Source organism: Strigops habroptila, chromosome 2 (assembly GCF_004027225.2).
Source record: "Strigops habroptila isolate Jane chromosome 2, bStrHab1.2.pri, whole genome shotgun sequence".
Taxonomy (NCBI): domain Eukaryota; kingdom Metazoa; phylum Chordata; class Aves; order Psittaciformes; family Psittacidae; genus Strigops; species Strigops habroptila.
In genome coordinates, this window is record NC_044278.2 from 42372158 (window position 1) to 42398116 (window position 25959).

The 25959-nt window shown below is 40.5% G+C and overlaps 1 protein-coding gene across 8 annotated transcripts; it reads left to right on the top strand.

Annotated features, from left to right (window-relative positions):
* Positions 1-817: 817 nt before the first annotated feature.
* ACOT9 (acyl-CoA thioesterase 9) lies at positions 818-25348 on the top strand. 8 transcript variants are annotated; one of them, XM_030470918.1, is made up of 17 exons: positions 1102-1155; positions 1216-1257; positions 2801-2892; positions 4739-4765; positions 7702-7747; positions 11408-11578; positions 11673-11710; positions 13904-13987; positions 14569-14672; positions 15786-15859; positions 17941-18008; positions 18960-19071; positions 20222-20312; positions 20794-20879; positions 21653-21740; positions 21928-22078; positions 22325-25348. In XM_030470918.1, the coding sequence occupies exons 2-17, from the start codon at positions 1244-1246 to the stop codon at positions 22381-22383; spliced, it is 1305 nt and encodes a 434-aa protein (XP_030326778.1). In that variant the 5' UTR covers positions 1102-1155; positions 1216-1243; the 3' UTR covers positions 22384-25348. The 8 variants fall into 8 exon arrangements, with proteins under 8 accessions (XP_030326771.1, XP_030326811.1, XP_030326794.1 ...); XM_030470911.1 differs by having other exon boundaries at positions 818-1257; XM_030470951.1 differs by lacking the exon at positions 18960-19071 and having other exon boundaries at positions 818-1257; positions 20227-20312.
* Positions 25349-25959: the final 611 nt, after the last annotated feature.

A 25959-nucleotide genomic window follows, 5' to 3' on the forward strand; every position in this document is an offset into this window, starting at 1 on the left:
ATTTCTTGTAGGCCCCTTTAGGCACTGGAAGGCCTCCCTAGATAGAAGTGTTGCCAGAGCCTTCTCTTCTCCAGGCTGAACAATACTCCGGTTAATGTACTTTCACTGTTTGCTAGAACATTCATTTTCTGATACCCTCTTACAGTTTTAGTGGTGTCTTGGGTAAGTCTTTAGCAAAGTCTGTTTAACAACTTCATTGCTAACTGGTACATTTTGTAAGCATGATTTTGCTCACAAGTTGAAAAGACCAGTGAGCGCCACACATTCTGGTCTGTGTGAAAGCTGCTCCTGGCCACTCTTACAAGTCATTCAGAGGTGCTGAGCCGGTCGGCAGCTAGTTCTCCGAAAGTTAGATCCTGACTGGCTCTATAGTCTCTGAAATTTAGATCCTCACTGGCTCTATGGTGTCCCTGTGCAGAGCAAGGAATGGCTCCACAGACTCTGGCGCAGGCCGATTGTCCTCTCTGCTCTAAGGTTCTTCAGTTCCCAGTATATAAATAGAAGTAATTCTGTTTAATTAAATTTACTATTTGCTCACAGCTTATCTATCACGGCAGTGTTTTCTTGAACCTCTTCCCCTTATCAAATATCACTGCTCTCAATTGCCTTCCCTAACAGTGCCACCAAGTGACCGGCCGGGGCAGCAGGCCGTGCCCCGGCTATGTGGACATGCAGCTACCGCGGGCCTGCCGGCTCGGGAAGCGCCTCCGGGACGCCTCCGACAGCCATGGTGGCAAACAGGAGTGTTACAAAAATCACGCAATAATCACGGTACTTATTAAACGCGAGGCCCACGCGGCGCCCCGCGGGCAGGGCCCGCCCGGTGCCCAACGGCTGCCGGCGGCACCAACCTCCGCCCCTCAGAGCGGCCGCTCCGCGCTGGGCGGGACACAGGGAGACGGCGGCCCCGGCGGCCCGCCCCTGGCTGAAGGCGCGGCCGCTGGCAGCAGACCGGGCCGAGCGGAGCTCCCCGGGGGCTGGAAGGACGAGAGGGGAGGCCGCCCCTGAGCGGCCCTGCGCGGGAACCGCACCGAGCAACGAGGCGGAAGGGCCGCGCCGAGCATTTACTGTGCCGGGTGAGCTGCGGATCTGCGCTGCTGGAGGACCGCGTGCCTCCGACAGGCGTGGCCCCGCTGTCGGCCCCGGTCCCGGTGACGGCCCCGGTCCTGGTGGCGGCCCTGGTCCCGGTGGCGGCCCTGGTCCCAGTGACGGCCCCGGTCCCGGTGGCGGCGCGGCGAGCACCATGCTGGCTACCCGGTAAGGCTGTCCCCGCGCCGCTTAGCTCCTGCCCGCCGCGGCGGGGCCGGGGTAGACGGTGGCGGTTCCCTTGGGCGGGCCCCGGGGAGGTGGGGCACGGCCCTGGGCCGCCGTTGCCGCCTTACCTGGGGGGTGTTGTGGCCCGACCCCGGCCCCGCGGCTGGGCTGCCTGCTCCCGGGAGGGGATCCGGGGCATGGCTGGCGGGCGCTGGGATGTGTGCGATGGCTGGCAGGGCGCGGCCGGGCGTGGCTGCCTGGAGTTTAGGGTGATGGTGTTTGGCCTTGTCCGTGCTGGCCCGTCGGTGTGGGGAGCGCCTGTCACCTCGCTCGGGGCACCTGAAGTGGCACCGGGCGTGATAGGGTCCCGCGGGGGTGCGGGCGGGTTGAGCTGGGAGTCATTCCCTGGCTGTGCCACAGGTCCAGAGGCTGCACCACTTACACAGAGTTTTCACCACTGCCATTCATGGCATCTCTGGTGTGTACGAGAATGCTGGCTTCTGAGTGGGGTTATTTTTGTGTGTGTGTTCCCTTTTACTCTCTTAAGCACTCCTCGTATACCTGCAGACAAGAGGAAATTTGTGTGTACATGATATATATGTGTAGATACGTACCCAGGTTGGATGGGGCTTTGAGTAACTTGGTCTAGTGGAAGGTGTCCCTGCTCATGGCAGGGGGATTGGAACGAGATGAGCTTTAAGGTCCCTTCCAACCCAAATCATCCTATGATTCTGTGATAAGTACATGGCCCTACTTTTCCACTGGTGCCTGGGGACTTGCCTCTTTTTTGAGGTGAGGTGAAACCCCAGCCTAAGCTGAATAAATTTAAGGGACAGAGTTAATATTCCTTGTCAGGATAACACTGTGAATTATCATGAGGGGTTTTATTCCTGCTGACCCTCTGCGTATTTTTGTGCTACCACAGTTTTGCTTGCCTGGAAGAGTTGCACTGGCTACTACCTGGTTGAACTCTTATGAATTGTTGGGTGGATTACATTCTCTGAAGGGTTCTCATGGTTGTCCCTTCTTGCTGAACAGCTAAGAGGATTGTATCCTGCACACTAGGCTTGTTCTGAGTTGCAGCAGTACTAAGCCAGAGAGGAGAAGACCGGGCTTAGCTGAATGAGACTGTGTAGTAGGCCTTGTGATATCCTTCTTGGGGTATTCCACCTTCCACTGCTATGGACACCTGCCAAGTGCAGGACAAGTTTATGGTTAGGGTCATGGATGATTTCCCAGATGCACATGGACCTGTCTACAGGATAGAAGCTGCCGTTTGTCCCACGACATCTGAGTCAGTGAGTCAGTGAAGAGAACAGTTACTACCAGTGAATCATTCTTCCTTCCTGTTTTCAGATGAGGACAGGTATCAGTTGAAATTTCAGCTGGCTTGGAACTGTTGTGCTGATTGTATGTGGTTCTAAAAATCAGGATAAAAATAAAGAATGTGGTTTCTGAAGTAATCAGCACCATTCCAAAAATAAATCCTAAACTACTTTCATGGCGTTAGTTTTAATGGCAGTAAATTCTTCTGTTCTGCCTATAGGTTGTGGACGATGAGGAAGCTTCCTTCTTTTCTGGCTCGCACACTCAATTCTGGGACCACTGGTTCCCCAGACCTTCCTGACATGAATGAAGGTAAGGTAATTGGCTGTACTTTGGAAGAGGTAGCAATGTTTCTGTGTGTGTTTGGAGGTTAATGGCAACAAATATGCACAGTCGTCAAAGTTGCAGATTTGGAGGTTCATCTGGTTCTTTAGTCTTGGCAGAACATGTGATTCTTCCTCTGGGGGGACAACTGCTTCTCAAGTTGGCTCTGCACAGAAAGGCAATGTAGTACAGAAGGGTACTGTGGCCACTGGACAGAATCATAGAACCATAGAATGGTTTGGGTTGGAAGGGACCTTAAAGATCATCTAGTTCCAACCCCCTGTCACGGGCAGGGACACCATCTGCTAGACCAGGTGCTCAAAGCCTCGCCTGATCTTACCGCAGAAGGAATAAAATGAAATGGCAGAGTAAGGAACATTGCTGTTTTCTAACTGACATTCATTACCATAAATGAAGTTATAATCAAAGGTTCAAGTGCAACACAGGTCACGAGCCCTGAATTAGCAAAGTCTGGGGAGCAGAAAAAAAATTAATGGCCTTTTAAACCCGTCCTTGATCTTTTTTGAATTTATAGCATCCTTTTTTTGCTCAGTAAACATTTATTTATTTATTTAATAGATAGAACCCAGGGCAACATAAAATGGCCAACAAATGGAGGAACTGAGTGGAAATGATGTTTTACAGAACTTTTAGTGTGTTAATACCACTAATTTTGTAAACTTAGAGAAATCTTTTAATCAGATCAGCAGCATTGCCTCGTGAAAATGCTCTTGTCAATGGAGCTTTGTGTTGAAAGATTGTTTGGGCGCTCCAATAGTAATAAGCCATAATGTTCCTGTTGCAGAAGCTTTGAAAAAAGTTTTCTTGCATTCTAATCCCAGGTACTGAGAAAAGGGGAGGAAGAGAAGGGCTGCTGCCAGGTACAAATAATTCCTTCATGGACTTGGAGTTCTGCTTGTTTCTGAGATCTTCTTTCCCCTGTTGTTCTCTAAATAGAAATCACAGGTTATCCTGTGTACAAGAGAAAATGGGGGTTATTAATTGTTAGAGAATTTCTTTTCATTATAGTTAATAAATAGTAATTTGGAAGGCTAAAGGAAAGAAGCAAGGGTACAGAATATTGCATTCTTGCAAATATTACCCTGCTCTCTATTTGGATATCTGATAATGATACCATCTAGAAGGCCAGTAAAAATAGTGAAGCTGTGAAGCCATGTTGGCCTTGCCTCTGATTTGTTTTCAAGGAATACTAGTGTTTTGTGGACTTTATAACTGTAAATATTTGAGATTCTGTTCCAAAATTGTACTAAATAATGTTACACAAACTTTTGCTGTTATGTAAGCTAGTTTCCTTTAATTTGGTATCCATGCTTTCACAAAGCACCAAATACTAGCTTTTCGTATGCTTCCTCCCAACTTTGGGTCTCGGTTGTGAATGTCCTCACTTCTTCCATGGTTCTTCCAAAGGCTACATGAAGCAGGACGTTAGAAGTTTTCTCTGAGATAACTCTCATCCCACTTTCTGAAAAATCCTCCAGATACTCTTTCCAAAGTTAATAGTGTTTGTCAACAGCACATGGTAACACCGAGTTTGAAAAACTGATTGGAATTACACTGCAAGCAGATACTACACAGAGCCAGTAGACAAAGGAACCACAAAGCTGTCTTTGAAGGAAAGGATGAACTCAGTTGAAAGCACAAAGATACGGAGTGTAAATCAGGCAAAGACAGGTTGCCTACAGTTGCTTACTAAAATTGCAGGACGTGCTTAAATGGAAGTCGAGCAGGTAGAATAATCAGGTAACTCCTTACTAGATGTGGTTTGCATCGTTTCTTTTAACTGTTAATCTAACTTGTGTTTTCCACTCCACAGGACACTTACCCCTTCATGTGAATAATGGTGTGTTGTGGTAATCTGTACATATTAAAATATTTGCTATAACACTAAACTAGACAGCTACTGTTTTTCCTTACTTTAGCATTAATTAAAAATGAAATGCTATTACTCTTCTCTCTTGACTTGCTTAAAGCCTCTTTGCCTTCAGTGGCTCTGTGGCAGTGGCGTTGTCCTAGATCTCTGTCAGCACACTGTGTTTCTGGTGGTGTGCTGGATAACACATTTCTAAGAGGCTTGTGGGATACAAAATCTCTTATGCAGCAACTCCTGCAGTACTTAGCTTCATGGTAGACATTTGAATCTGCATCTTTCATTAAGTCCAGACCAAGCTCTATACTGGTGGTAGAATACGTCATAGCGGTCTACGTGAACCTGGATACAGCCTGGGGATACACCGGCACAAGAGGGCACGGATCTTACTGGCAGAGATGAATGCAATGATCTTGTCCAGCTGCCCTTGTGTCCTTCTTCATGTCACAGTGCAAATATACTCAGACCCTGCTGCTCTGGCATTAATGATCCACTGATCAGAGTTTAGGAGATACTGTGAAATGCACAATGATAGATAAGCCCCATTTGCTGCAATTGTTTTGCACTTTTAAGATTTGCCAAAGAAGAAAAGAGAAAAAGCTTATGGACTTCTGTGCTTAATAACTCACTTAAATTTCTGTTGTAAGAGCAATGTAGCCTTCCCCAGGGGAAGGGAAGAGAAAAACTATGTACTTATGAACCTGTAAAATTTAGCTTGGCAACATTTTAGTAACACTTTTATGCTTTGTCCCTTTTATTGTTAAAATAAAAAGTATGTGGTCTTAGCCTGGCAAATGCTCACTTGCATGCCTAAGATTGAAATCAGAAGTATTAATTGGGACTAACGACGTATATACATGTTTACAGGTTTGGACCAGAGGTTTTTTCCAGAGCTTTTTACCTGTCTAGAATTGAAAAGAAAGATGAACTTGGTTTAAACAACTGTTTATTCCCCCTACATCCCAGCACAGTCTGCACACTGTTGGAAAAATTGAGTTTTTGTGTTCTAGAAGCTGTAACAGTGTTTCTACTAACACTGTGTAGATCCAACGCATGCTATGGCAGCTTCACAGGTGGAGTGTGAGTAACAGGAAAGTAGTACCTATGCTGTAAACAAGCCTGCTGCTGCTTAAGAAAAATGAATCTGACCTTCTCCCCTTCCAAAAAAAAAAAAGTTAACTCTAAGATTTGAAATCAGTTTCTTTCATAGAAATTTTTTTTCCTTAGAATTGTAGTGGAACTTTTCTAATTTCAAAAGACTTTTTTAGCCTAATTTCCTAAATAAATGAGGCCTAAGCAATCTATTTTGTCTTCGTCTGTCTATCTCCTTGTCACCCTCTTCTTCCAGAGCCTGTTGTTGCTTGATGTCAGCCAAAATAGATGAAGAGAAACGTGTTTCCACAATCTTTGTGAAAACTGGCTTCCAAATCAGAGGTTTGTTAGGGTGCCAAAGCTAGTGTTGGGGTCAGCCATGGACCGTGATGTTTGCTGGCAGCTGGCGAGTGACCGGGATCTCTGTGCTGGCTGGCTGGTGTTCAGCCCCTTGCTTATCTCTGGGCTAACCGTAGCTCATGCTGGTGCTTGTCTAGGAGGCAGGCACGATAGAATTAGGCTGGAAGTTCAGGAACGGGTGCTGAAGGTGTTGCAGGGGAAGGATCAAAAGGGGGGTTAGGGGTGTTACAGTGATGGTGGTGTGTGGGACTTGGGCTGGAAAGCAGCAGAAACTGAAGTGACTGTGTGTGGAGGAGTGGGGGCAGAGCCGAGCGGATCTGGCTGAGAGGGGTATGTGATTTAAATATCGAGGAAATCAGGCTCTTCTTGCTCCAGGGTTCACAGGACAGCTTGCTGATCACTACAAATACACTGAGCAGGCATTTAGCTTGAAAAGTGCCAAACCTGATGATACATAATAACCTGCAAGTATAAAGGCTTCGCTTGTGATCCAGCAGCCCTCTTTCAGTTTCATTGAAATTTTGGTTTGGGTTTTTTTTTTTTGTAGCCCTTCCTTCATGTGTCCCTAACTATTTTGTCCTAATATTTGAACCCCCTTATATAAAAATCTTTGTAAATAAGCAAGGAATCCCAACTATACAATTCTCAGCTTCTGTCCTGAGCTTGGGAATTGTTGCTGCTTGTTTTCAAGTGTTTCCAAATAGCATACATTTATCTGCCTTATAGTGATGGTGTAGTTTGATAGAGTCGATGGGATGTTAGCACACTTATCCTCATCCGAGGAAAGAGAAACTGCTTATGCAGATTACTGAAATTTAGGAAAAACTTGTGGAGAACTAGTATCAACTCTTGATACTGCAAATAGTGCAGGAATGAATTTTGTAGACCTGTCTTCAGTGTCTTAGCAATGTGTTCTTTGAGACTGATAAAAATTTAGTCTGTGAAACCCTGCTGGCAAGAGCCAGCCTCATGCCATTACCTGCCTTCATGGGTGGGATTATTTAAAAAATGCTCTCCTCATTCCCTGTCTCCCAGCTGCACTGTTCCTGTTTATGTTCTTTTATGGCTTTCTGATTTGTGTTATCTCCCCAGTTTTGTTTGTGTTTAGGCTGAAATATTTTCACATCAAAATTCCTCAACCTGATCCTGATCCACTGTGTCTTTCAACTGCTAATTAGCACTGCAGGTGTTTGATTGCATTAACAAACACTTTTTGTTGGCTAAACACAATAAGCTATGGAATCATGTTACTCAACCCATTATTGTGATATGCCTACTAACAGCATCAGAGAATTTAGCCACACTTTTATTTCTAGAATGCTATTTGCATGAATTTGCTTAATTTTCCTGTTCTGGGATGAGGATGGTGCCTTTTAGCACCAGGCAACCTCAACCTCATGTTCATCACTTGCAGAACTAAGCTTGATTTGCTTTTGATTTTTTTTTTTTTTTTCCAGTGCGAAGCAGATTGAGGGAAATAGTGGGAGCATCTACCAACTGGAGGTACAGTGTGCATTAAGTGTATTTTACTTTATTTGTGAAACCCAGGTAGAGCTCAGGGTTGTGGTAGTGGGAGTTAACGATGTTAGCTTGCTGACTGGGGAAGAAAGAAGATCCAGCTAAAAAGTAATGCAAGCAAGGTTTTTGAATTGTTACTTTTTTGGATCACAAGAAGGTCTGTACCACCAAAGGAACAAAATAGGTGATCTTAATGCTTACAAGATTCTCCCATCAGCTTTGAATCCAATGAAAGTGTAAGAGCTGTAGAGTCTGGCTGGAAATGTTACATTGCTGTTGGTTGCTCTTGAGTTATTTGTTGGTGGATTACCAACATGTTGATGGATTTATCCTGCGCTGGATTCAGAGGCAGCTGAGTTGGCTCAGTGTGAAGCAGGCTGCATTATGAATGGCCTGGCAGCACCCATGTCACTTTGGAAAATTGTCAGCTCGGGATTGGGATCTCCTTAGTCAGGAGTATCGTTGGCATTTCTTTTCTCTGCTGTACTTTAATATTAATTTACATATAGTTTAAATAATTGATGTTTTGGCTTTATTCAGGTGACTTTCATCCCCCTCCATTACATTGCAAAGCCAGAGTTGACTGTAATCCTCCACTGTTATCAGTTCTTAAAGTCAGTATAGCCTGGGAGAATTATGTGTTGCAGTTTGCTGCAATTATGTATTGCTGTTGCCATATTCATTGTATTGATTCTTAATTTTCTTATGGCTGTGTTTGCTGAGTTCTTCTTTCACGCTTTGTGCACTAATAGCGAAATGAAGAGATGCTTGCCTGAGTGGAGTGTCTGATGTGTACAGGCCTTCTGACTAGGTTTATCTAGATAGGATTATAGTCACACCAAAGAAAATGTCTGAATCCAGAAAGCTGATTTTTGCTTAGTAAGACTACTGTCTAAGCATGGGAGAGCTTGAAATTTTCAGTAGGTCAGCTGAAAAGGGCACTTAAAAGAACCTTTCCTGCAGCCCAGAATGTCTGGGAAGGAACCCCGCCATATGGAAATACCACCTGAGGATGAAGATTTTAGAGGCTCTGGAAAAATCTGATCTTCTATCCATTTCTTTTTCTGCACTGCTCCAACCCTGGGAGGAGAGTAGGCTGAAGCCAGGATCACCACAACAGTGTTTTTCTTAGATAGGTATGTCTCTTGTGGTGTATAAATTACACCAGAAATGGTTTGCGGAGTGCTGTATGCTTCAACTACTATGAAGAAGTAAAGCTGGCGACCCCATAGCTGGGAGTAGTTGAGAATGACAGGGTTAGTATGGGAGGTATGAAGGACAAGGATCATGTTGCCTTTGAGATCATACTTTTAAAATGGAGTGACAAAGAGTTGATACATGTGGACACTGAACAGCCGCTACTTTAGTTAAGTTAGGCTGCAGAATGACTAAAGAGGACAAACCTAAGGGAACAGCTTGATAGGCAGGGGTCCTGAAATGGGAACTAGGGAAGGACTGATGCACATACAACTGGATTGCTGGGAGAGAGGAGAGATGCATGTTGGAGGAATGTCTTTGGCTGTTATATTTGCTAAAAGGAAACTTTGGTTTGTGATTTCTCTTGTAAAGGCCCGTAGCATTTTGTATCAGAAAGAAATATTTTGTGCATATATTTATTCTGGTTTTGTACTTAAATTGTAATTTAAACTATTAATCTGCTCATTGTTAATTATAGTCTAGATGGAATTGTGGCCATTTCAGAAATAAATAGTGTAATTTCTCAGAATGTTTAGGGCAGGCATTAGTTAATACTTAGATGAACTATCGTTACTGTATGACTGGTACTGTGGTGTGTAACAGTATTTATCTGTTGAAAAATGTTATTGCCTTGAGACCAATACTTCTGTATATTGAAGAGCACATTCTGAAGCTGAAGTCAAGAAGAGTTCTGCTGCTGACCTCAGAGGAGCCAGGATGGCACTGGTGAAAACAGAACATAATTAAATTTTTATTGTTTGGTCTCTCTGTGCTTGTAGACAAATTTCTGGTTTACTCTCTGATTAAGATTTACCCTCTGATATAATTTCTCTGAAACCTTTCACTTAAAGACCTTGGAAGCAAATCTTTTAAAAAGCATAAAGGTGCATCATCTTGGACATTGCATCTTTCCTTGGTCATCTAGTATATTCTATTTCTGTACAGTGACATAACTTCAAACATTAACCCCCTGGAGGAGGTTTTTATCTTTCTATTTTCTCTGAACTCTGCAGTAGTTTTATTGTTCAGATGTGGTAAACCATATTTCATATTTAAAACAAACAAACAAACAAATTTTCTGCTAGACTTTTATTCTCTTTGATCATGAATTATTCATATTTTTCCCCAAATTATTAAACAGAAAAGAGGGAATATAAATATGTTGCAGCGTGACTGCTTTGGACTTCTCTTCCAAAAATAAAACTCAAAGCAAAAAAAGTCTTCATCTTAAATGGCTAATTCCCAGAATGTATCCAAAGTCAAAACTTAAGACATATTTTATTTTTGGTGGAAAGGTTCTTTGTGGTGTTTTCTTTTTTTTTTTTTTTTTTTTTTTTTTTTTTTTTTTAATTGTTTTTGTTAAACACAATGGCACTCGGGTCTCAGCAATGCAGCGTGCACAACTGAATGAATGACACATTTCCACAAGTTTAAAATTAAGTTTGGTTACATGCCTTCTCTTGCTCTATGAAATGGATTCATAGTTTTGCATACTTCTTGGCTTTATACTGGAACTGTTGCATGTTTAACCCTTAGGTTCTTAATGCTTTGTTGTGGAATGTCTAGGAATGTTATGAAATACTTGCTTTATTCATCAGGTTGCACTTTTAAGGGGAGAAACCTTTGGAGGAACAGGTAAGAGAGAATGTTGGGCAAGGTTGTTGTGTCTTGTAGATACCTGTGCAAGGAACCAATTTGGTAGATTGGAAAGAAGTGACAGCAAGTTGGCCTTTACTCTTTTGTGAGAGTTGCAGCCCCTCTGACTTGGTGCTGGAAAAGCAGCTCTGAAGGCATAGCGCTCCTTTTCCTCTATTATTTCTTTCTATAACCTTCTGATAGGGTCGTAAGATGACTGGGTAGGAAGAGAGAGGGAAATAGATTAATTTCCCCTTTCTTATAGCTTGCCGATCAAGTGTATGCTATATGAACTGATGCTGTAAAGGGAGAACTCACCTGTGGATGATAGCAAGTCTTAGCAGATTAGTTCTCTGTTGTTAGTGATAACCAACACTATACATGCTTTACTTCTTGGGAGAGATTGTAAGTTGACAGTCAGTCCTTCAAAAATTTGGACTGTAGGAAGAGTTGTGATATGGTAGCTATGGAAGACATGAATATACACAAAACCTCATATGTTAAATTATGTGTGATTTGTTCTTTTCAAGGGGAACCATTTTGGTAGCATTCAGAATTAGATAATTTTTGTTCATCTCTTTAGTGCAAAGTATGTGCTTGCCACTTGTACACAAAAATATTTAAAAGTTTTCTGCTGTAGTCTTGCTTAGCATATCTCATTATGTGCATTTCACACTCTTTTCATGGCACGCTTACTGTGCCTTACTATTTTTACTACTGTTTTGTTTTCATTTTCGTAATCTTCAATGTGACATCTTTTAGCTGTGGTTGCAGTTCTGTTGTCATACTCCAGTGGTTTTTTTTTCCTTACAGGGATCATGTGCAAGCAATGCAAGAAAGAAAAGCTCTTTATACTTTACTGCCAAAACGGCAGGAAGATCTCCCTCCTAGGAGGATGAAGGATAGCTACTTGGAAGTTATTCTACCTCTAGGAAGTCAACCTGAAGTAAGAGAAAAGTACCTGAATGTACACAACAGCGTAAGGTAACAGAGGAACCATGTTACATATACAGCATAGTGTTAACTTTCATTTACTACATATATAGGTATTTAATTGTCAAAACCCCGTATCTTACAGGTTTGGAAGGATACTTGAAGATCTTGACAGTTTAGGAGGTATGTATCTACACCCTTGTAAAGAATGCAGAAGTAATGCAGACAAAGTGAGTTTGTTCACCACTGTTTGGCATAGTGTGACCTCAGGGAGGGAATCACATAAACACACTATCTCAAAGGAGAAGGAAAAAAACCCCAAAAATACTGATGCTGAAGGAGAAGGAAGGATGATAAAGAACAGACAGAAGCAAAATTGCTTAGCTTCACATTCTTGCCTCTGCCAATTTTGTAAAAGAGCAGGTCAGGAATAATTTACTGAGAAATGATCCTAGATTATGAATCTGCATTGAGTGTAATCAGAGAAAATTTGCAGAGTGCGCTATTTCACATTAAACCAAATTAATTTGCTCTTAAAAAAAGAAACCCAAACCAACAAAACCAACACAAAACGTAATAGATAGTGAGATGCAACTATTTCAGTTTTCCCTTTGGGGAGAAGATATTATAATGTGGAAAGAACAGACTGTATCCATTGAGGAAAAATGGAAAACAGTCTGTAGATTCTTGGATTCTGTCTCCACATTGATGTTTAGAGTAAAAGTGACTCAGTTGTTTCATGAGTTAGGGTTTGTTGCAGTTTTTTTTTCCCCCCCCTTGTTTTCATTTCATTTCTTTTCATGTCTTTAAAAGTTCAAGTTCTTTGACTTTTGTTTTAAGCTAAAACAAGTGGCAGGTTATTAATGTAAATTGGAGATACTTTTCTCTTAAAATGTCACCAGGTCACTTCTTTCTTCATCAAAGTTCTCTAGCTGATTGGGAGCATTTTGATGGAGGTTTCTGGCAAAGAATAAGTGCTTATTAAGAGAAATTTCTGAATGGAACAGGGCTTTTTTTTTGGGGAGGATGAAAAAAACCACTGTGGGTCAGATGGGCAAAACTGAGGAAGGCAGAGAAACAAGTGAGTGTGTGTCACATCTGTTGAGGATCAACAAAACAGCTAGATGATTTATATTTATATATAGATGATTATTTCTGGGACGGGGAAGGTGCTGGCTTCAGTACCTGTCTTGAATTAGAAAAGGAGACTTGAAACTATTAGTACTACCCTCTATTGGTAGATGAGATGAGCCTGGTTTTCATTCTGTGCCTAATTTATTTTCCCTGGAAATCTGTGAAATTCTTAGTTTTTTTGTGTTGGAGCACAGAATGTCTTTGCCTTGTTTGTAGTCATAGTGGGCTTCAGTCAGTTCTGCTGGGGATATGTTGTTTTAATGGGGTTAATCAAGATTCTGTCCCAATTACACAATATTTGGGATGGTGGTCAGCACTTTGCACAGGACAGTGTACTGTTTCATTCTCCCCTGCCCCCCACCCCATATATTCTCTGATCTCGGCAGATATATTGCATAAAAGTCTGATTGACTTTAGATTTTTGTCTTTGGCAATAGTATTCTGATAAATCCCATTCAGTTTCTTACTAATCATATTGATGGCCATGAATTGATAGGCAGAACAATTTTTAGAGTTGTGACTTCAGTAATTTTAGGGAAAAATATCTTAAATTACCTGCAAGGTCAGAGATCTTCCTTCTTGCATATCTCATTATTAGGTATAAACAGATAGTTTTGATTATGGAAATCTGTATTGAGTGAAAATCACATGAGTACTAGGAAAAAAACCAAACCACTTTGAAGCCTTGTAGTACTCCAAGAAGTCTGTTTACTTGGATGTGCTCTTATGAGCAGAGCTAATTAATTTAAATAGTGGTTCAGCTAGTAGTAATTACAGTGTGATAAATACCTCTAACTATGCTTTCATACCTGTAAGGCACAGTTTTATCTAATCTGCACCTCCTTAAAGGAATCAGTAGTTGAAAGTAAGTCCTCAGACAGCATGTATCCTTGGACAACCTGCATGAAATCAAAATAAAAGCTAGGAAGGATCCGAGACTGTGGCCTGCAGGGGTAGAGGGAAGAGATTACATGGAATTGGATGTGCAGCGATGAGCTGATTTAAAGTGGTCAATTTCATTTCTATTTGCAAGTAAATATGCATATAATTGAGATAGCTGCTGAATCATTTTTCTTTATAGCAATCCTGTGAGTTACATACACAAAATGTGGAAGTCGTGCACTCTGAACGATACTTTAGTTTGTGGTTTACAGGTACTTCTCATGCTTCACAAAGATGGCTTTGATCTGCTCCACTGAAGTTTTTGTTAAAGAGCTGACTCCATTTTTGGTCTCTCCACAGTTCTTATTTGCTACACTCACACCAAGCAGGAAATGCAGCCAAAGTCTCCTTTATCAATAGTTACAGCTCTGGTGGATAAAATCAGTAAGTGGCAATTTGGTCAGTGGAAATGGTTTCGTCTGTTTGTCTTACTCTTTCAGCAGCTGCTGCCTTCCCTGAGTTGTTACTGAGGATACCTTTTTCACTCTCCTGTTTAGTTCGCTTCATCTTGTTTTAGTTTTGAACTCTGAGTACTATGAGTTTTGTTGAAGGGGGGAGGGAAGAGGGTTTTCAGCATTTCACAGTTCACATTTCCCTTCCCTTCAAAATACAAACTCATGCTTCCTGCACTTCTGTGTTTGGTTTTATTTTGGCACGTGAGTTTCTCAGCTTCATTATTGAACAGTTTTTGTTCTGGTGGAGTTGGATCTTGCTTGTGCCACATGTTCTGCTGAACACTGCTGTGGGTCTGCCATATGTGTGCCTACTTCCTTCTCCTGTTCTGGCTTTATAAGTCTGACACGGCACAAACTGTAGGCTGGCAGTGTGGTCCCTTGCAACAACCATCTTTTCTGGGTTGTCTTCGTGTGTGTTGCCACTTGCAGAACACAAAAATGTCTTAGAAAATCCAGTCTTTCAAATGTTAGATGTGAGTGATCCAGCAGCCTCTAATGTTTGTCTTGTAGATTTATGCAAGAGGATTATATATCCAGACTGTGACATCAAATTCACAGGCAATGTTTCTTGGGTTGGAAAGACCTCAATGGAAGTGAAAATGCACATGCTGCAGGTTAGTTCCTGTGACTTCTGTCCATTTCATTACAGGCATGAAGTGCTTTGGGGAAATTCTGGATGATATTAGCAATATAAATTACATTTTCTAGAACAACTGTTTTTAAAGGGCTTGAGGCAGCCCTGGTGTTTCAAGAATAAGACAACTTTGAGTAGTCTAGATGCAGCAAGATATTATGTTGCTAATTTTTCTCTCAAGACATGCATTTTTCTTCACCTGTGTTTTGTAATTAAACTGAAATGCAGTACTCCTACAGAAAAAATAGGTGGCTGTGCTCTGCGTGTTCTTAACTAATTTCCCCCCTGCTCTTGACAAACTTTATTTTCCCTATACCTTTGCATTAAAATTTATAGATTTTAATGTTGGTATTCAGATTCAGTATTAAATTGTATCTCTTGTGTTCATCTTATGTACTGTGTAGCACAATTTTTGTAGTAAGTTATTAAATACTAAATAATAGGAAAAATAAATGAAGGTTGTAACAAGGGTACACTGTGCAGGAAGCAAGAGGAATATTAATAACTAAATTAAAAAATCCTTAACATTTCTATTGAATATTTACTGTCAATTGATTAGTTAACTGAAACATTAATTCAGTTATTTAATTATTTAGCGTAGCAAAGTAGCTTTGAGTGCTTAAGTGGTATTAGTGGCTATATTCAGAGAAACAGGTAAATATTTTTTATTTAGTTGGCCTCCCTAAGTGAAGACTTTGATATAGAAGATAATGTTTTACCTTTATTGTCTGAACTCGCAGTGCTGGCATTAGTAGCAATTTGTTATTGACAGAAGATGTTCTAGCATTTCTCAGAATAAAGGGTAAGCGGGTCCTTTTACAATGCCTGCATTGATTTCCTCCCCACCTAGCTGAAAGTAGTAGTTAATAAGTTTTTCCAGTGTAATGTTTACATTGCAGAATTCCTGAAACAAGAGTTTTAATTTGTGTTATTTCATTCTTTTTGACCTCTTGTGAGAGATCTTGGATGGGATAACAGAATGGGAAAGTAAACAACATTAACAGTGTGATGACATAGTTGATGTCAACTGAATAGCTTGCTAAGCACATTTACAATTATAGTTTTAAAATATATTGTTTCTTGTCTCTCTTAGCTACATGATGGTGATTACAGCCCCGTGTTAGATGCAACCTTTGTCATGGTGGCCCGGGATCCAGAGAATAAAGGGTAAGTTGTAGGAGAGGAAAATAGTTTTCAGATTCCTGCTGTGGTGAAAATAGCAAACATGGCAGCTTGCTATATATGTGTAGAAGGCATACAGTGTAGGTGGCAAATCACACAGTCAGTGTTTTCTGCTGGTGTTACTTTCCTGTGGCAAGCTTCAGAGCATTAATTCAGCAGTCAGATGATACCAGGAATTGCTATTAGTCTTGGAATCTGACCCTTTTCTTTATCAGATTTTCCCTGTGTTTGACTGGCCAGATAAACACAGAAGTGAATGAGTCTGCTAGAAACCCACCTGCGTTCTAAGAGTTGTTAGAATTAATTGCTTTGTTGTCATAAAACTGGAGAAGATTAAGTTTTAATGGTTAAATAGTCTTTGAGTGAATAATGCCATTAATTCCCTAATAGACACATGATAGGTGTCATCAGAATAATTCAGTCTAAAGCTTACTTACGTAAGTAACATGGAACTGATAAGTATTCAGAGAACATAAAAAAACCCAACCCAAATTTCTTATTTTTCTGGTGTTACACTTTCTGTAATTCCTTAGTCATTAAACAAACAGGCTGCTTAGTTTCAGTTTTGGTTTATGACTCCAGCGCCAGAAAAATCGGTTGTATTTCTTACCTCTTTCTTGTACAGCCTGCAAATGTAATAAATGATTTTCTAATTAGTTTTAATAATTGCCTGTATTTAATGAAGAAGGATATGTTTAATGAGGGGGGTTTGCGTGAGATAATTATTTGGTCCTGATAATGTTAAAAGTAGTTACTAAGTTGGTTTCCTTCAGATTTATGGTATTTTCTTAGAACCCATTAACATACTATACATTAAAATATAGATATAGTTATGGTTCTCATTTTAAGGACTTATTTTGTGAAAGATTTACATCAAATCTGATGTAATTATACACTAGCAGATTGACTGAGGACAAGCCTATATGGACTTGTGCAAATAGATACAAACTTCAGTTGCTGTTCTTCAAGCCAGCTGTGTTTTGGAAGCATTCTGTCCATATAAGGAAGATATTTATTCTATGTGAAGTAAAAACTTTTCAGAGAGGCACAGGGTATGCTAGGTTGGCTATAGTGCCACAGAAGCAAGGCTGTGTAGCTCTTGGGCCATAGCAAACTGTCATCTCAGCAGCCTGGAGCTTGAACAGCTGATGTAGACGTGTCCTGAGCTGAGGAGAGGGAGAATGAGCTCTATCATGGAGAAGGAGCTGGTGTGCCTCTGAAATCCAGAGGTTGAGCAAACCAGGAAAGACCAGTTTGTTCTAAGCTAAAAGGTCCTCTCTGCATGCCTCTGTCACCATCCCAAGTAAAGTCTTGGGGTAGAGTTGAATTGTTCAGCAGATATTTGTTTGTGTGTATGCTTATATATATTATTCTAAGCATTTGTGTAAATGTTGAAAATAGAAAAATAATAATTGGAAATTATGGGGAAGAATGGCTCTTGAAAATAAATATTTGCCTTTCTTTGTGACAATAAATAATTAAATGTTATATAATTAGGTGAGAGTAAACTTATTTGTGCAGCAAAAGAAACATAAAAATTTGTGCTCAAGGCAGCCTCATATCTTCTTTGATAAGTGGTATATGTGGTAAACAGCTTTTGGCTGTTGATAAGACTGTCATGGGAACATGTAGATTATAAGAACACTTGCTAGCTACAGCACTGTGCACTTTCTATTCCATGAGGAGTGGTACCGTTCAAGTTTTATGTATCTGTTTTAGACTATTCTACATCATCACATCTTCATTTGCTGAATTTCTAAACAGCTTGAAAAATCTTCATTTTAATCTATGTGTACAGATTTAGCTCTTTAAGAAGCATAGATGCGTTGCTCTTAATTATACTAGATAGTGGTTGGATCATTTAACTGCCTCTTGAGAGTTAAAGCTAATGTGATATTCTGCTGGCAGCTGCACAATATGAAATAATCTATTTATTTCTACGACATAACCTGAAGTATCTCTTTTCATCTTGTACTGTGTATGTAAGCAAAACTGGAAGACTCATAATGTATTTACAGGGGAAATTATTGCAAAGTTTGTAACAAAAAAAAAATTCCTGTCCATAGGCCAGCATTTGTTAATCCACTAGTTCCTGAGAGCCCTGAGGAAGAAGAAATCTTCAAGCAAGGGGAATGTATGTCATATTTCCTGGTAGTATGCACATGTGCCTCAGGTTCAACTTAATAGCTAGAAGAAAGTAAACTTCAGAAGTGTTGCTACTTAGAAATGCTCCTAATTCGTTTAAGATAATGTTTTGTTCTGTCTCGTGCCAGTAGTGTAAGAGAGTTTAAAAGCCTGCTATCATATTCGTGGGAACTCTGGCTAAACTGACGGAGAAGGGCACTCCTGATGTGCTCTGCACCCCTGTCGAGTTCTCAGTTTCTAGGATGCTCGCTCCATTTCAGATCTGAGTGCAACACAGGCTTTCCTAATGCTCTGGCTGATTGATTGCCCCCATGGTGGCCCTGCTGGGTGCATCACAGCTCCCTCCCTGCCTGTCTGATTCCATGTTCCTTTTGGGAAGAAACTCAGAAAAAGAAAGGGGGAGAGCACGTGAAGGAGCGTGTAGCTCCATCTTCTTTTGTTTCAAGCTGGAATATTTAAGAAGAGAATTAGAGAAACATTAAAGACTGAATAAACTCAACAGAAGATCTTTTAAGCTAAAATTTCAACCACTGTGGCCTATGGTAGTGAGATCTGTCATAAGTTTGCACTCTTGTACCATTGGCAAAACCTGAAGAAGGTTGGTTGTTCTGTAAGATTTCTTCTTTGATATGTTTTTCTGTACTTTGAGGGCAATACTGAAGTTTTCTGTAGGAGCCGTGGGTGGGTATCATAGTTATGTATAAAAGGTCTTCATCACATTGATGAGGAATCAGTGAAGTTCTGCCTGATTTTTTCTTTGATGCAGTCAATTCTAAAGGCCAGATTTCTATTTGAATCTAAGGGACTGTGGAGTTACAGCTTTTAGCTTTTGGGGGAAAAAGAGAAAAGGAAAGAGACAGCTGATTCCAGGTTAAAATGTTCTGAGCCAAGCCAAATGTTTTTTTCTTTGAACTGTAATACGATTTTTTGAAATGTTTAGTGAACAAGCTGAAGAGGATTGATTTCAGCACTGCTTCCTTACTGAAAATGGCTCCCACTGCAGAAGAAAGAAACATTATTCATGACATATTCCTTAATACACTGGACACAAGGCAAGAAGGGGAGGGGTGGAGGAGAACTGAAGTCTTATGCAAAAATGATGTGCCTTTTGAGTGGGTGCTTTTAAGAGGGTAGTCTGGAATAAAAGCACACATTTTGTTTTCCCATTTCACCATTTAAATTCTGTGGCATTTTGTTTGAAACACAGGTACAAATTTTAATGTGACATCTGCATCTCTTAAAAGAGTCTTCTGTTGTTAGTGTTAGCTGTGCCAAGATGGTGAAAAGTGACAGTATAAGCACAAAGAGCTTCTGAGCCAGCTGTTAGGAATAATCTTGAGGAATGGGGTTAATGATGCTTAACCAAATAAGGGAATAGAATGGTTTTGCAGCTGTGTGACTTACACAGTCTGAGAGTTTTCTGCCCTGACATCTAGAAAAAAGCCTGTGAGGGTAGAATTGGCCATATTTTGGTCAGGTAACCTTGCAATGTGTTTTAAATATAATACCTGAAAGCATTAGTTGAGGGAGACTGTTATTGGTGTACTTCTCTTATATCTGAGCTTTGTGGGAAAACATCCAGTGCCAGTGGTGATAGAACAATGCCTAAGGCCATTAATGCAATGGTGTATTTATGGATAATTTGTTATTTCTTTAACTTATTACACAGTTGTTATTTTCAAAGCTGTTTACCAAAGTGAGACATGCTTTCCCCTAAAATTAGCAGTTTTATTTTGTACACATTCTGTCTGGATTTGAAAACCTCAAACTGTCTGCATGTTTGATGTCGAGTTATTCTATTAGCTCATTATGTGCTTTTAAGTCCTATTATGATTTAGAAAACAGAGTAAGGCTTTTTCTGACAGGCTTTGTGGTTGTGATTCATCTTCTCTTTCATGTACCTTTCTCGAGCTTGTTCATTCACATAAGCTTGAGCATTAGCAGAAGTTTTTGAAAGATCAGGAGCATAGGCTTATTGCAGTAAAAATCAAAGTATCACTTTAGATAGGTCTTCAATGTCAGTTGGAACAGCTTTTAATGAAGGAATTTATGCTTTTTTGGGGGGAGTCTCTGTTTTGGTTTTTTTTTATTGTTTTGTTGGTCTTTTTTTTCCTCAGTGTGTGTCTGCATTTGGTATTTGTGCATTTTTGACTTGCTGAATTCTGCTAACATGGGCTATAAAGTTTATTGTCTCTTCCAAAGGACAGTAAGTTTCCGGAGTCGTAAATTACCCCCCAATTCGGTGTGGATGGAAGATACAAAGCTAAAAGGCCTACAGATTTGCCATCCTCAGGTATTTTGAAAAATAAATTACAGAAACAGTTACTCATGAATTGTCTTGTAAGATTAATCAATCCATTATTTTGTTTCAGTTCTGCAGTCCTTGCAATCTATTTAGATCTCAGTTTCTTTTGCAATTTTAATATTATCTGTATTGGTTACCACTGCAAAATAGAAGATTTTTAATTACCTTTTTTTCTTACCAGACTACTCATTTTGTGTAAAGAGATTCCTTTGCAAAGTGTTGAGGTTGGGCTTCTGCTTGCTAATACAATTTTTGAGGTTTTATGTTGTCAAATGAGTCAGATGAGCTCCTATTAAGTAAAGTTGCCTCAGCCGTTTTGACTTTTGTATATATATTTCGGTAGTGCTTTTGCTATATTCAGATGCTGGGAGTTCTGTTAAATACTGTGAACTGAAGTGCAGGCTTCAACACAGTGCTTTGGAAATAATGTATGTAATATAGCAGTTTTGGTTTTTGTTTCCACATACAGGAACGGAACATCTTCAATAGGATCTTTGGGGGTTTTCTCATGAGAAAGGCGTTTGAACTGGGATGGGCAATTGCTTGTAGCTATGGGTGAGTTGTAGACCTGCAATATTTATATAATCCAGAGCACTGGGTGCATGCACATAGGTTGGGAAGCCAAGCTAACCAACCTAGTGACAATCTGAGTAGAAAAGAAGTAGGTGTCTAGTAGAATCTTGCACTGTTTAGTGCACAGCCCTGTTTTGTCTAGAGCATCTGTTGTATTTACAGAGAGATTTGCATCTTGCTCCTTGTTAAGCATCACATGTCAAGATAGAAAATACATCCTTTTCTGTTTTCTTTTATCTTACCAAGCTATTGAGATTGACTTTTGAAGATACGTTTTCTTTCTAACCATATAAAATAGACATTCTGTCAAATAAGTATCACATCTTCTCATTTCGTACACAAGAGGAATGGTTTCTGAACTACTTCTGGTAGCTGCTTGTGCTTAGAAAAGGTAACTGAGTCATCAGCCAGCAAAGGTCTATGAGTAAGTTTAACGGAGTCTGTCTAGCTTGATGCAAAGTGAAGTGCTTTATGTCAGTGCTTGGAAAACTGAGGCCTAAGCAATGATGACATAAAGTTTGCCTACCAAGTGTAAGTTATAAGATAGAATAACACAGAGAGTGTGTATTTTTATTGGTGTGAGAGTTTGCCTCCAGTTATTTTTGTCTTGGGTGATAACATAATTCTGTGGCCTTCTGTTTAAGAAAGATTTATTCTGTAGTAACCCTTCATTCAAATGCTGACGAGGAAATATTTTAAATTTCTCCACACACCCTGGTTATTCTTGAGAAGAAATTTCTCTTTTTCTTGCTCAGGGGTTCCAGACCTTTTATTGTATCTGTTGACGACATCATGTTTCAGAGGCCAGTTGAGATTGGATCCTTATTACTGCTTTCTGGACAGGTAGGAGTCGATTTCTTTTTCAAAAGAGAAAAACTTATCTTTTCTATAGTCACTGTTAATCACTGATAATGAACAGTGCATTATGAGAGTGTGTGACTTTGATTGTTAAACAGTGTAATGAAGTCTGTTACAGTGTGTCAGCGCCAGTAATAAATTAGGAACTATTACTCTTGTCTTAACTGTGCAGGTCTGTTACACAGAAAAAAACCACATCCAGGTTCGAGTACACACTGAGGTTTATGATGCAGATACCAGGGATCACCACACAACCAATATCTTCCATTTTACATTTATATCAGAAAATGAGGTCCCACGGGTTGTCCCCAAAACATATGGAGGCAAGTATCCAATTAATGCTTTGTCATCATAAGTCTGTAGAAAAGATGACTGCCTGTTGGAACACTGGTCATTCTAATAGATGAACTAATGGCGTTTGAATAATTTAACAGGGTTTCATGGCAAACCAAGTTTATTTGATGCTTTCATGACAGCATGGATTGCTTCTTAATCTTACCAATCTGTGTAGTTTCCCAGTACTGACACTAAGGTACTAATGTGGTTCTCTTTTCTCCACCTTATTTCAGAGTCCATGTTGTATTTAGATGGGAAGCGACACTTTACTGCTGTCATGAAAGAAATCTGACAGGCACTGGATCAGCAGAATAGCAGCATGCTGTCTTGGAAAGAGTTGTCACCAGAGATGGCTAACAGACAGGTGCTTGCAATACCCCAGAAAAATAAAACCAAATCCACTCCAAACCAAAAACCACAAACCTAAACCCCACAACAGAAAACACCTTTTAAATGCTATTTATGTATTCGCATATATTTGGATTTTTTATTCTTTGCTACTAGAATTTGTTGAAATCTAATTTTACATGCTAACGCTAGGAAAAAACGCTGAAAAAAATACAGTACTAAGCTTCAGGTAGCTTCTTTTTGTCTTCTTTGAGTTAATTGCATTATGACCTTTGCTGTCTTGTCATCATCTGCCGCCTTTCCCTTAGTAGCTCTCCGTTGTGCTTCCCTGATAAGGGATAGAAGTTCTATCAGAAGAATGTGTGCAATAAGTAGATACACACAGTCAAAGCCATTTGACCTACATTCTTGTGTAAATTCGGTTTATTTTTTGCACTGTGCAGAAGTTCCTAGTGTGTGCACAGTATATAGCAGGCGCTTTCCATCAGCTGGGATTTTACAAGGCTGTTACAGCTCCTGTTTTGGATGGTTTCATGGTTCCCCTGGGAGAAAACTGATTTTTGCACTGGACTGAGGTGGCCAGATGGCTTCTTTGGCATTCTGTCTGTGTACAGCCAGCCCTTGCCAGCCTCTGCTAACTTTTTAACTGTAAGTTCCTTAATGAATTATTTCTCATGGTCTGTAGGGCAGAGGTGTGATTGGTGAGGTTGGGTGGGACTGGGAAATGGCATTGTAGGGCAGAATGTTTTGGTTTGTTAGGGATTTGGAGCAGAAAAAGTAAAATGCTGCTCAAACGGTAATAGTTATGTTTGATGCTGGCATTAGAGGTCCAGCAACTCTGTGTTGAGCAGCTCCCAAGTCAGCTGCTGAATGGTGAGAGGATTTTTATCCCACTGAGGGGTGGTACAGCTAGAGGACAGCCCCCCTTGGCTGGATTATTTGTCTGGTTCCTTTGTAGACTGTAATGAAATATGAGTATTGCACAGCTTTAAAGATTGTCAAGTTTATCTGTGGAGGACAGAGTAATGCCCCGTCACAGAAGGGACACTAGGGGGGGACATAACTATGGCATATAAGTAGCAGAGAGAAAGTTCTCAACACTGAAGTGTTTCTGATGTGGTGGAGAAAGTACAAATCATCTCCAATATCTGGCAGATAAAGCCCAACATCCTGAAATTAGGAAGGTGAGTGGATGGGAGGCATTAACTTTTAGTGGTGAGGATGATTAGTCACAAGCATAAAACTGGACTGATACCTTCACATCAAGACTGACATTGTGTCTGATCAAGACACCCAAAGAGGAGTAGTTAGGCTCAATGGTAGGTTAAATGGATGAAATATGACATCTTACAATGCATAAGAACAGACTCTGGCTTTCCTGCTAGGTTTAAAATCTTTTGAAATCAGGAAGCAGTAAGTAGAAGTTATGTGGATCGGCACAGATGCACAAAACAGGTTGATAAAATAAAGCTACATGTCGAAAGTTTATTTCTAAGTAAGAAAGTTTGAGAAATTCACAGTTAAGACCAGCATCCTTTGGAGCTAGGATAGCAGGAAGGTCATGGCTCCTAACAGCTGATTGGTATTCACATGAGGAAGGTGAGTGTTGTATCAACCAGTGTGTTGTGCATCAGCCTTTCTGTTCTAAGATTTGGCTGCCTTCAGAAGTTAGTTATCTTTCCAGTGGAGGGACAGAGGCATTGCTGGATCCGGATCAGTTGAATGCATTGCAGTGATAGCAAGCTCTTGGTTCCTGGCATGGAGTTTCTCTCTTCAGCCACACTCCAGTGCTGACCCAGCTGTATGCTGTTACAATATTTTTATTACAGTCTTTTTATATACTGTGGATATATATTGTGTTTTCTGTTTTGCTCCTTTTTAAAAAACACTTTTGAAGCTGAATGTACTTAACTGACCACACAAAGAACTGAAACTCTGGAAGGCAGGAAGTGGAGGGATCTGTGTCAGAGCTATGTATTATTCCTGACTCTGCAGGATTACATCAACCCAGTGGTCCTACCTGGGTCACTTTTGTATAACACTTGTAAGTTAATGGGGTACCTAGTTCTTCCGCTAATGCCTCTTCAGCTGTGTTCATCATAATTTCCTCAATTCAGCCTTTGGGAAGGGATTGAAGAGGCAAAAAATAGGTAATAGAGTAGGGAGCAACAATGGGAAGAAAATGAGTCCTGCAGATGAAGATGCTTAGAAGAATTACTGTGTTTTCAAAGTTCATCCTAACTTAATCGCATACCGCAATCACAGTAGATATAGAAATGTATGTACAGTCGTACAGAATGTGTGTGTATATATATACATATGTAAAAGATATAAAAATATATACAGCAGTAAACAGAAAGATGAAGAGTATGTGCTCACATATTTTTTTCTCCGAGAAGGTAACTCCAAGTTATCACCCTCTCTGATAAGAGGCTAAATGTGTCTTTGTTCAAGGGTGTTATTTATGCATGTCGTTCTGTAACTTTGTGTGTGAGAGAAAACTGTTCTTGGATCTCACATTCAGAGTTAAAATATTTAACAAAATGTTAAGCTTATGTTGCAACTTACTGGCCAACCCATCACTGCTGCCAGCGACTAATCATTAACACAAAAGCCTAAAGGTATTGGTAGAAAATATTTTTACTTGTAGTGAGCCTTTCTATGTAATTGGCTGTGGCTCTGCAGTGGGAAGTAAATGTTTCTGTGCCCATCACGTCTTGGAATACAGCAAGGAGGAGGAAGTGTGTGCTAGCTGGATTGCCTCCCCATACCTTCTCGCTTAGTGGTGGTATAAAAGAAGATTTCTGTTGGACTGGCTGAGCTCAGTGCCTGAAAAAGCACTTTGTTTCAAATGGTTTTATTTTTTGGTGTTTAAAATCAATAAAATGACTTTCTCAGACTTACTGTAACAGTTTCTGGCAGCCCTTCTTCAAATACACATGGTTCCTTTGCAGCCACGTGGTGTGCAGTGTCCTGGGAAGAAGCTTGCTGGAGCCGGTGCAGCATGGGCTGCTGAGCAAGGGTTTCAGTTCAGAAACATGCTCTAAACCTACTGCATGCTTAATTGGTTGTACTGCACGTTCAGTCCAGCCTTTGCCTGGTGGCACAGTAATGACTCCTCTAAATGCATTTTAAACTAGTTGTGGGAGAGATTATCTTCATGGGCTAGGCACTAGCTCATAGGAAAATAAAAGGGCAAATATTCAGCTTTCATGAAAGAGAAACCAGAGACTCCTTTTGTGGAAGCTGTAGTTGGATGATGATACCTGCATAGAAAATACACTGGAGCACTTGGCAAGAATTAGTAATGTGCGTATGGAAGAGGAGTGGGTTTCTGCACTGCTACAGTGCACTAGCTTTTGTAGGTAACAGTAAGCAAAATCCTTAGCTGGCCATTTGTTTTGCGCTTCTGGAAATACTAATGATTCCAAACCCACAGACTTCAGGGTTCTTCCTCCCCCTCCCCCAAATTTTCAATGTTATTCTTTCATTCAGGAATCTCATATTCCCTCTTTTGGCT